At 38.8% G+C, this 12,642-nt stretch overlaps 1 protein-coding gene and 1 long non-coding RNA gene across 2 annotated transcripts in view; one reads left to right on the top strand and one right to left on the bottom strand.

The window, feature by feature from the left end:
- Positions 1–12,642, top strand: part of LOC133652083 (ATP-dependent DNA helicase Q5-like) — a 61,455-nt gene that overhangs the window by 17,225 nt on the left and 31,588 nt on the right. The window contains exon 7 of the mRNA XM_062050459.1: positions 2,727–2,809. Coding sequence (XP_061906443.1) covers positions 2,727–2,809 — 83 coding nt within the window. The remainder of the gene's footprint in view (positions 1–2,726; positions 2,810–12,642) is intronic.
- LOC133651500 (uncharacterized) lies at positions 7,728–12,500 on the bottom strand. Its single transcript, XR_009826423.1, has 3 exons — positions 12,367–12,500; positions 10,088–10,206; positions 7,728–10,014 (listed from the first exon to the last, which is right to left on the bottom strand). It is a non-coding gene; the product is annotated as an uncharacterized LOC133651500 (long non-coding RNA).

Genomic DNA, 12,642 nt, shown 5'->3' with positions numbered 1-12,642 from the left:
AGGGTGAGCGCGGCTAAGGTGGTTTGGTATTAACTGTCCAGGTGGGGATGAGCGACCTGAACGCATACTTTTGTCCTTTAACAACGCATACTTTTGTCCTTTAAAAACGCATACTTTTGTCCTTTAAAAACGCAGACTTTTGCAAACTTTTTGCCTAAGCGTAGAGTTCCAAAACTCCGCTTAGCCTATGTGTGTACACGGCTCAAACGAAGACTTGTACTTCTCTGATGACTTCACGGTTGTTCGCTGTCACTTCCCAATCTCAGCAACACTGCCTTGATTATCGTTACTTTTCGGTACTTTTCAAAATGAAGGGGTCCACAAAAAATGTCATTATTGGCTTCATTTTAACTGAAATCTCACAACACATTAAACATGGGTGTTTAATGTACTCAAGCACTTAAAGAACAATTTACAATTGTACATATTACATTTAGCCTGCCATAATCTTGGATTAGGTTAGATGAGAATAAAAAGTTGGATTGACATTTTATTAAATGCTTCATAGATTATAGTTGCCGTTCTTGGTCTGTGCTTTAGGACAAATACAAACAGTAAATACTAAAAACAATACCATGTCTAATAGTAGACAGATAAGACATATAGCAGGTAAAACACACACTATTAAAGATAAAACACAAAATTCAGTCATTTAAATTTTCACTTGCATTAGTTTCCACCATGTGGGCAGTTTTGACTGTGGTAATAATTGGCACCAGCCAACCAGCTGTGTGCGCCTTTATGTGTCCAGTGTTGGCACTGGGAATTTTCAAAATGGGGTCCCAGGGACCCCATCAAGTCATAAAAATGAGGTCCCACAGTACATTTTTAGGGTCCCACTTTTTTGTAACCGTTTTGAAAACAAATTATAAATTATCCTGTTATATCTCACATTCTGTATTGTGTTTTGGAAAAAGGTGGTAATAAACGTTACTTAATTCATTAAAAAAAAAAATACAATACAATTAATTTGGTATGCATATGTAGATATATTCAATTATAAACATTCATTCACTTTCTTCTTTCCTTCATGTATCTAAACTTTACCGCTGCCGGTAGTTTTTTCTATATTTTTATTAAATAATTTGTAGGTGGATTTACTTCAGTATAAAAGTGTAAAAAGTTTTTTGCTTCGGTCATGAAATGATGATAGCTGTGTGCCAGGGCATACATGCATATGAGAAATTGAATTGATTATTCTCACCTATATGTAGATCATCAGTCGTTTAAAAACCGCCACATCTACACTTTCATGGCGAATAATGCCAACAAACTTAGAATTTTACAAGTTAGTTTCAATGTCATTTAATACAGTGGCACTCAATGCCTCTAGCACAGTGGTTCTTAACCTTGTTGGAGGTACCGAACCCCACCAGTTTCATATGCGCATTCACCGAACCCTTCTTTAGTGAAAAATAATTTATTTTTTTCTTTTTCAAATTCAAGAAAAAGTCACATGTTTTTTTACTATATATATATATATAAATTATTATGAAAAAAATTCAAAAGCCCCTTTGGGCCGCTGACGTATGACTTACAGTACATGTGCAGTATTGGCCTAAAAAATGCCTTTTTAAAAATCTATTTTAAAAAAACGTTATTTACAAAAATCTAAATCAGGGGTGTCAAACTCATTTTAGCTCAGGGGCCACATGAAGGAAAATCTGTGTACACGTGGGCCGGGCTATTAAATCATGGCATTAAAACAAAAAAATAAAGACAACTTCAGATTGTTTTCTTTGTCTTACTTTGGCCAAAAATAGAAAAAACACATTCTGAAAATATTATAATAAAAATATACCAAAAAAATACCGGCAGTGGTAAAGTTTAGATCCATGAAAGAAAGAAGAAAGTGAAAATGTTTACAACTGAATAAATTGAATATGCATCATTTTTTAAAATTATTTTTATTTTTTATTTTTAATGAATCAAGTAAAGTTTATGACAACCTTTTTCCAAAACACAATATAGAATGTGAGATATAACAGGATAATGCATACATTTATCATTTGTTTTCAAAACGGTTACAAAAAAGTGGGACCCCAAAAATTTACTGTGGGGCCCCATTTTTATGACTTGATGCGGTCCCTGGGACCCCATTTTGAAAATTCCTAGCACCATCACTGATGGAGTATTAGTGCGTGCAAAACAGCAGCAGGCGGCTGTGGCCTGCGGGCCTGTTCTAATACTAATAAAATATCATCCCAGGGGCCAAAGATAATTCATTGTCCGGCCCGCGGGCCTTGACTTTGACACATAGGAGCTAAATAGATCTAATATAAGACAATAGAGCAACTCCAACCCAATTCCAGCTTTACAGTACTTTTACTTTTTAATTTACCATTGAGAAGGCAAACAAATATAGTACATGCAATACTAAAAAACAAAAACAAAATCGTAGCAAAGTAAAAATAAAAATATCAGTATAAAAAATTGATTCTTAAACCAAAAAAAGTCAGATATTTTTTTTCTTTTCTAAATGGATTCACAAAAATTATGAATTACGATTTGGATGTTGATCGATTTTTTATTTTTTATTTAAACACTCCTAGTATTTTTTTGTCTTTACAATTGTGAATTGCAGGGGGATTATTAAAAAACCCCACCCCTGCAGTACCTGCGTGGACCCCCTAGGGGTCACGAACGAACGCCCTGTTGAGGACCTCTGCTCTAGTGCATCTTCAGCTCAGCATAATTTAAAAGGTGTCCCTGTCTTTTGCTTGCAGGAAAAGCGCAACTCTGCAAAAGAATGCGACAAATCAGCCATTAAAGACCTTGAAGCCATGGTGTCCTTTTGCGAGCAGGAGAGGTAAGTGAATGAATCACACACACAAAAATGTATCCTCTTGTTTATTGTTTTAAAGACAGCATGACAAATACAATAATGCACTTTACGTGTCAAGCAGATGGCACACCTAGCCACTAATGACTTGTTGCATGTATAGCAGAACGTTGTGGTTTCAGGATGATAGCCAACATGTAACTGCAATAAACTTAATTCTTTAAACGACCGGCAGTAAAACATTTACTGTTCTGCAATAAAAGCGCTGTTTTGATTCAAATCACATTCTCATAATCTATTTTCCTAAATATTTAAAGGGTAACTATACTTTGTTTTAATCTTACCTATCATTCACAATCCATATGTAAGACAAAAACACAAATGTTTTTTTATTAATACATTCTAACTCGTAAATAATGTTAGCAAATGTCAGCTAACAATGAAGTCAATGAGAGTTGCTCTATTCTGCCTATAAAGCACTCTAAAAACACATCCAAACTCCTCCATCGTTTTATATACTGTATATATACCCTAAATTCTAGACTATAAGCCGCTACTTTTTTCCTACACTTTGAATCCTGCGGCTTATAAGACAGAGCTGCTTATTGAAGGATTTTTCTTCACTGACATCCATAATAAAAATAATTAAAAAAGACAAAACAAGCAAAAACACTGAGAGGGTGTTTTATTGTTTGTGCTATTGCGCCATCTTTTGGATGAATTCACTCACTGCAGGTGCTGCAGTGTCCTTCTATTTACCGGCAGTGCTTTCAACAGGAAGTAGAGTAACGTTCAATCATCTGGCCATCCATAACGTTTTTACTCGTATGAAGACTTCCCATGTGTGAAGTCTGTAGGAGTGTTTTCATGCATATTTGTACATGCTATTGTAATGTAATGACGCTACCAGCATTAGCATTAGCTAATATGCTAACATATTTACAAGTGTCTCTGTTAGTATTATTAACTTACAATGGCATTCTTTTTGTATTATTCCAGTTTCTCAAATTTCTCAGTAAATTCACCAAAACGTCATCGTGGAGTTAAGTCTGTTTAGCTGATTAAAGAGCTAGCTTCCTCAGCTAGTGGGTCCATGACGATGAATTCTGTTTTGTTTGAACAGCCGTTTTACTGCCGTGTTACAGACACCGTTTGGAAACTATTAAGGTATGTAAATAAAACATTTACAAAATATTTCTGTGTAAATAATTTCAAAACGTACATATCTGCAGATTATTTTACATATTACTGCGGTCCCCACAAAACATAATACGAAACAGTTTAAAAACATTGCAAAACACATTAAAAAAAACAAATCTACAAGATTGTATTACTAGTGTTAAAGGGGAACTGAATTTTTTGGGGGGAAATTTGCCTATTCTTCACAATCATTATGGAAGACAAAAGCTTTTTTGTTTTTTTTGCATTCTAACATGTACTAATCGTCACGTTCTTGGTGGCTAGCAATGCAGCTAATGGGAGCAATCAATTCTACCTCTAAATCACTTTAAAAATACATTCAAAAACAGTCAACAATACTTCATTTATGTTCTGTAACCTGTATAATAACCACACTGTAGCAACATTGTTATTGTAAGAGCGAACACTGAGGAACTCTTTTTCTAGCGTAGTAACACATCGGCATGCTTAGGTACTAACCACGGTAAGAGATAAGCTAGTTTCTACGTCAACACAAAATGTGTCTGACTTTTGTAATGCACAACACTGCGATAAGACACCAATCTGTACTGACTGAAAAACATGAACAATCATATTACAGTATCTTTAAAGTATTATTTCATGGTTTGTTTGTACACAGCTAGCCAAACAGCGTATTTACTGTAGTTGTACTAACACGCATGACGTGCTGCATCATGCATGTTAGTATTAAAGTGACTCACTCGATGGACAGATGTCTGTTTGGTGCGGCTGGCCGGGGACGTTTTTTCCAGTTTATTTGGGTAAGCACTCAATTTATGTCGAAAAAGCTTGGCTTCAAATTCTACATTTATAGTGTCAAAGTCACTTTCACCTCACTTCCGTCTGCTCCAACGTCTCACCCTTCCTTCGTGCTCGCTTCTAGAAGCAGTAGTTCATCCTCCGTATATTCAGCTTCAAAAAGATAAGGTTGTGAATCTCATTTGTCCTAAAATAGTCCTCTTTGTTGTCTGTCACCAATTTTGCCATGATTGGAAAACTCTCGCGTTTGTTTTCGGAAGTAGGAACACACATTTGTTGCCAGAAGTCTGAAGTGCGTTGCTATGGAAACGGAAATCAATGCTTATAATAACTAAATCGCGTATACTTGGTTAATACTCAGGTCACAAGAGGGACAAGCGATAGAAGATGGATGGATGGAGATGTAAATATAATATTGTTGGATGTTTTGGATGGCTTTATTGGTGGAATAATGTACTTCCATTAGCTGCATTGTTAGCCATTTTACGACCTGGAGTGCATATGCAATGTTCCCTCTAATTTTTCTGAGCAAACGCAAAAACTCCCTGAGTATTCAGTGGAACACATGTGAGCAAAATCAGTCGTGCACACTGTTGTCATACCAGCAACACACCTGTCCGAAAACTGACATCATAATAGGCTGTCTTATGATTATATTATTGAGATAATGTTCTAGTATAAGTGATTTGGCCCACTTACAGTGAAAATAACAAAAAAAATGTTTTAAATAAGCGGTGTATTATTGTATGTCTGGGTGGGGGTGGGAGTCCTACTTTGGAAATAATTTGTACCCCTTTCACAGATCACATTTAGTTCCCTCTAAAGCAGGGGTGTCAAACTCAAATACAGAGTGGGCCAAAATTTAAAACTGAACAAAGCTGCGGGCCAAAGTTGAACAAATTAACCTTTTAATAGGGACCCAAACAAGTTTTGCATTAAATATTGAACAAGCAAGGCTTATATAACTTTATTGTGACATGCAAAATCCAGTTTCAAATAATAATAATAATAATTCAAAAATATCAATGGCATATCAAATAAAATTTAAATATTTCTATTTGCAGCCTTCTGAGGTAAATATCAAAATAAACTTTTTCCTCAGGCTAATAATAAATTTGAAAATAAAATAACAATAATGTATGAATCAAACATTCAAGCCTTGAAGTAGCAAGAGAAAGTGCATGAATAAAATGTTAATTATTGCTCAGTTTGCTACACCGATTTGCTTTAACACTGAATATGGAACAAGCAACGCTTATATAACTTAATAGTGCAAAATCAGCTTTCAAAAAAACAAACGAAAAACATCAATGGTATATTAAATACAATTTAAATAAAAAATGTAATGCCTCTTTTTTATTTGCAGCCTTCTGAGGTAAATATCAACATTAACTTTTTCCACAGGCTAATAAATTTGAAAATAAAATAACAATGAATAAATCAACCATTCAGGCCTTTTTACTGCTCAGTTTGCAACACACTGATCTAATCTGATGTGCCCAAGCCAGATACCTGGCATCTTTTCTGGGATGCTAGTTCATTAATGTCGGGGCTCAGGTGGGCGGGGTTTGGTGGTAGCGGGGTTGTATATTGTAGCGTCCCGGAAGAGTTAGTGCTGCAAGGGGTTCTGGGTATTTGTTCTGTTGTGTTTATGTTGTGTTACGGTGCGGATGTTCTCCCGAAATGTGTTTGTCATTCTTGTTTGGTGTGGGTTCAGTGTGGCGCATATTTGTAACAGTGTTAAAGTTGTTTATACGTTCACCCTCAGTGTGACCTGTATGGCTGTTGATCAAGTATGCTTTGCATTCACTTATGTGTGTGTAGAAGCCCCATATATCATGTGACAGGGGCCGGCACACTGTTTGTATGGAGGGAAAGCAGACGTGACGACAGATTGTAGAGGACGCTAAAGGCAGTGCATTTAAGGCACTGCCTAAATATTTTTGTCCGGGTGGAAATTGGGAGAAATTCGGGAGAATGGTTGCCCCGGGAGACTTTCGAGAGGGGCACTGAAAATCTGGAGGGTTGGCAAGTATGAGTATTAGCGGTGAATGCGGTGTTACAGCGGCACCACCACTGTATAATACCGGCGGGCCAGCTCTAATGTTAATTTGATATTGCCTCAAGGGCCAAATGAAATTACACGGTGGGCCAAATTTGGCCCGCAGGCCAGAGTTTGACACCCATGCTCTAAAGCATTCACATATTGCACATTGAGATGTAAGCATGGGATAAAGTGTACATTCCTCATCTTTTTATTAGCACTTCTGTAATCTATAGTAACAACATATCATAATTAATATCCATAAATTAACATTCTTAAAAGAATAAGCACACTTCTGATTGACGAGTCATAATGTAACCACCTGGCATTTACACTTTGTGTGGTGTTGGAGTTGTTCAACTTTTTATGTGGGGACGGCGTGGCGAAGTTGGTGAGTGGCCGTGCCAGCAATCGGAGGGTTGCTGGTTACTGGGGTTCAATCCCCACCTTCTACCATCCTAGTCATGTCCGTTGTGTCCTTGGGCAAGACACTTCACCCTTGCTCCTGATGGGTGCTGGTTAGCGCCTTGCATGACAGCTCCCGCCATCAGTGTGTGAATGTGTGTGAATGGGTGAATGTGGAAATACTGTCAAAGCGCTTTGAGTACCTTGAAGGTAGAAAAGCGCTATACAAGTATAACCCATTATGTGGCTGTAAACATATCACTGGCTAAAAGCCATGAGTGTGTGTGTTGTTGCAAGTGAGAGAGAGAGAGAGAGCGGCTGCTGTTGATATGACAGATTTTGGCCTGGTTTGTACGGCAGACAATGGCCGGTTTAGCTAGACCAGGGGTCGGCAACCCAAAATGTTGAAAGAGCCATATTGGACCAAAAATTTTAAAAAAAATCCATCTGGATCTGTCTTGTATAAGTCTTATAATGAAGGCAACACATGATGTAAGTGTCTATATTAGCCTACTATCAAAATGACTGTGTCACAGGCTGACGCAAATCTGCGTTGACAAAAATGTTGACTGTAATCTACACATTTTTACAACATTGGAAAACATTAGTAAAACAGAGGCTTCTCAGAGGGTGAGATGGCTCCTTGCATAGAATGTCCTAAAGTATAGATGTGTGTGTCCAAGATAAAGGAAACGGCAGGCTGTCTTCTTCTAATGGGTTTATTACAATCTTTGCAACTTGGGTAATGTTTGCTGTGGTCTGGAACAACATGGCACACAAACAACTATCAGAAATGCAGCCAATATTACATACAGATAATGTGTCATGAGACATCCATCCATCCATTTTCTACCGCTTGTCCTTTTTGGGGTCGCGGGGGGTGCTGGAGCCTATTTGTTGTCATGAGACATGCAAATATAAATTAAATACACAGAGGACATAAGTAAAGGAAATTAAATGAGCTAAAATATACTTACAAACGTGGCATGATGATGCAATATGTACATACAGCTAGTCTAGATCAGTGGTCCCCAACCTTTTTTGAACCACAGACCAGTTTAATGTAGGCATTACTTTCAGGGACCGGCTTTACACTTGTGCCAGATAAATACAGCAAAAATAAGAGCATGAAAAATACAACTCACTATAACGCTAAGTTAGTGGGAGCCCTGGGTTTGTTTCTTTGCAATGAGATGCAGATGGAAATCAGCCTTTGGCGACAATCTGTCACATTTATATTGTATATGCTCATTAATGTGCATTGTATAATGTCACAAAGTTATAAAAAATATAACAAATGTAAAATTCCTATGATGAGTTTCTATAAACAAGCTTATTGATGTGTCTCGTGGAACAGGCGAAAGTTAAGTCAGAGAAAATGCAGTCGTTTATAAATTATTAAATTTTTCTCTGCTGTCTGGTAGCAAATGTGTCACGGACCGGTACAGGTCCCCGGACCGGTGGTTGGGGACCACTGGTCTAGATAGCACGTTAGCATCGATTAGCTTGCAATCATGCAGTGACCAAATATGCCTGATTAGCACTCCACACAAGTCAATAACGTCAACGAAGCTCACCTTTGTGCATTCATGCAAAGCATAAAAAGTTTGGTGGACAAAATGAGACAAAGAAGGAGTGGCATAAAACACGTCTTTCTGTGGCAGTGTCGTAGAAAGTTGTACTGTAATCAAACTACGGCAAGTTGAGAGACCGCTGAATTTAGGACAAAACGGCGCTCGCCAAATACTCTCATCAGTAAAGCATGTGTAATATAAACAGTGGGGTTTCTAACAGTTAGGAAGGTTTGTGTCATGTTTGCCCTTCTAAAGAAACCATATTAAAACAAAAATGTGTATGCATTTTTTGAAGAACCTTCTGGGAGCCACTAGGTCAGAGCTAAAAAAAAGTTAAAGTACCACTGATAGTCACACACACACTAGGTGTGGTCAAATTATCCTCTGCATTTGACCGATCCCCTTGTTCCACCCACTGGGAGGTGAGGGGAGCAGTGAGCAGCAGCCGTGGCAGCGCTGGGGAATCATTTTGGTGATTTAACCCCCAATTCCAACCCTTGATGCTGAGGGCCAAGCAGGGAGGTAATGGGTCCCATTTTTATAGAGTTTGGTATGACTCGGCCGGGGTTTGAACTCACGACCTACCGATCTAAGGGCGGACACTCTAACCGCATGTGGCTCTAGAGCCGCTGGTTGCTGACCCCCGAGCTAGACAGAAGTAATAAAGTGATCAACTAGATCCCTGTCCTCCTTAAAGCGTTTTGACAAAAACCTAACAGTGTTGACAAACATTGTTTTTTCTGTTATGGCCACTTACAGTTGCTTTGCAAAACCCTACAGAACAAATAGCTATGTGTTTATTTTGTTTACAGTTCAGATTGGGCAGGCGCGCACCTTAGAGGGAACTTTGAACATACGTGTTGTTTTCTTACATAAGGATTGCAAACGGAAAAAAAAGGGTAGTTCCCCTTTGAAATTGGATTGGTGTCTGGTCCTCTGGTCAAGAACGGTGTTATTGTACATGAGCTCTCCAAAGACTGCCGATATTCCTGAAAATCTGGGTGTTTAGCAGTAAGCAGGACATCCTTGTTAGTGACAGTTGCTTTGTTTTGGAGGGCTGGACACACCCACTTATGAGCCTGACTCCTCGCACAAGTTCTCATCCTGACACTTGGCAGCCTTGGGGAAAAAACCTGTTTAACATTTTGGCACGTAGTTCAAATGCCTTTAAATGTCCGCTCCCTTTCGTCTGGCTTTCCGGCAGCAGCAGCAGCACGCACAAGCCACCACCATCATGATAAGGAACACCGCTGAAGACAGCAAATAAACAATCACAGTAAATAAAATCGGGATTGTTAGTCACAACCAAGAGAGGAGACTCACCGATGAATGTCAAGAGGATGAGGAAAGCTCCCAGCTCGATGGGGCTGGAGTTTGGCAGACTCTGCAGCTTGGCCCAAATCTTGTTTAGGAGACTCACTGCTTGGTCTTTGGGGTCCATCCTTATGAGGCAACAAGGACAACTGCCATACTTTTTTTTGTAGTCAAAGCCAGAGGTTGGTTGTGAGAGAGCAGGGCAGGATATTAACTTGTCTGATAGAGACATGAAGGCATTTGTTTTTATTAAGGAGTTGTGGTTGGAATGCTGCCATATAGAGTGAACTCTCCTGACTTGACTGACTTGTTCATGTCAGTTTTAAAGATACAGTTGTGGTCAAAAGTTTACTTACACTTGTAAAGAACATAATGTCATGGCTGTCTTGAGTTTCCAATCATTTCTACAACTCTTATTTATTTGTGATAGAGTGATTGGAGCACATACTTGTTTGTCACAAAAAACATTCATGAAGTTTGGTTCTTTTATGAATTTATTATGGGTCTACTGGAAATGTGAGCAAATCTGCTGGGTCGAAAGTATACATACAGCAATGTTAATATTTGGTTACATGCCCCTTGGAAAGTCTCACTGCAATAAGGCGCTTTTGGTAGCCATCCACAAGCTTCTGGCAAGCCTCTGCTTGAATTTTTGACCACTCCTCTTGACGAAATTGGTGCAGTTCAGCTAAATTGGTTGGTTTTCTGACATGGACTTGTTTCTTCAGCATTATCCACACGTTTAAGTCAGGACTTTGGGAAGGCCATTTTAAAACCTTAATTGTAACCTGATTTAGCCATTCCTTTACCATTTCCTCGCTCCTAAATATTCCAAAGTCAACTGTCGGCTTTATTATAAGAAAATGGAAGAGTTTGGGAACAACAGCAACTCAGCCACTAAGTGGTAGGCCATGTAAACTGACAGAGAGGGGTCAGCAGATGCTGAAGCGCATAGTGCAAAGACTTTCTGCACAGTCAGTTGCTACAGAGCTCCAAACTTCATGTGACCCTCCATTTAGCCCACGTACAGTACGCAGAGAGCTTCATGGAATGGGTTTCCATGGCCGAGCAGCTGCATCTAAGCCATACATCACCAAGTCTAATGCAAAGCGTCGGATGCAGTGGTGTAAAGCACGTCGACCTTGGACTCTAGAGCAGTGGAGACGTGTTCTCTGGAGTGATGAATCACGTTTTGCCAAGAGAACGATACATTTCGGACTGCATTGTGCCGAGTGTGAAATTTGGTGGAGGAGGAATTATGGTGTGGGGTTGTTTTTCAGGAGTTGGGCTTGGCCCCTTAGTTCCAGTAAAAGTAACTTTGAATGGGAGATTATGTAATGGTTCAACTTTCATGATTGCTAATTTGCTATGATACATTCGCAAAAAGTGTGTGAAAACATGAAAATAATATATATTTAGAACTCAAAATGAACTTATCTTCTGTCACCATGCTCGTTGAGAAGAACGATACCTACATTCATGTCAAAATCTTTAAGTCTCATGACTAGATTTGGCGCTGGTCGCTTATTCGAAAAACGAGGGCTCTGAATACTCGCTAAATATAGCGACAATGTCACTAAGTAGGCTAGACCGGTGTTGCATAGCCTTCCCCAAAACGAAACTAAAACTGAACTGGCTACAAAGGAAACAAAAACAGAATGCTGGACGACAGCAAAGACTTACAGCGTGTGGAGCAGAGAAGGCGTCCACAAACTACATTCAAACATGACATGACAATCAACAATCCACAAAGAAAGATAAAAGCAACTGAAATATTATTGATTGCTAAAACAAAGCAGGTGCGGGGAATTGCGCTCAGGGAAGAAATGAAACTGCTACAGGAAAATACCAACAAAACAGAAAAGCCACCAAAAGACAAGAACTAAAACACTACACACAGGAAAACACCAAAAACTGTAAATAAGTCGTGGGGTGATGTGACAGGTCATGACAAGACCTTTTGAGATGAGAGCTATAGTGATGCACGGTTGGTTATGGTTTAAATTCATATCCAACAATTGCCAGAACAACTTTTTACTGTCAATATCGGCTGCTGAGTTTCATGTTTTACTGTTTTCTGCTGGTTGTGTGCCTTTGCATTTTTTCAATGAAAAAAATGTGCCTTGGCTCAAAAAAGGTTGAAAAACACTGGGCTAGACTGATGGTCCCTTCTGCTCTGTCTTCTTATTCTCTGGCAGACCAGGTGTGTTATAAGGTGTTTTGAGCAAGGGCGAACAGCTCGCACTAAAAAAAAAAAAGAATATGTGAATATGTGTGTAAACACTCACCTGTGTGAGTGTGTGTTGTTGTCACACACTCAGCCTAGCCCAAACTGTGACCACCCAGGACTGAGCAGACAAGTTGACAGCATGGCATTTCCCAACTGAAGGAGTTATACTCGTTGGAGTGATCAGTTCATCATCCAGAGGTCCTATGCCTGAGATCAGAGATCATAGGGACAGAATTCTTCAGGTCGAGATTAAATTTTGTGAGTAAAAACACTCACAAAAAACAAATCCAGCATGTTGAATTTGTGGTTGTTTAAGTTAAGAGGAGAGTACATA

This window comes from Entelurus aequoreus, linkage group LG06, assembly GCF_033978785.1.
Source record: "Entelurus aequoreus isolate RoL-2023_Sb linkage group LG06, RoL_Eaeq_v1.1, whole genome shotgun sequence".
Taxonomy (NCBI): Eukaryota; Metazoa; Chordata; class Actinopteri; order Syngnathiformes; family Syngnathidae; genus Entelurus; species Entelurus aequoreus.
Note: the sequence above shows the minus strand (reverse complement) of the source record. Positions and strands in the feature narration are given on the sequence as shown.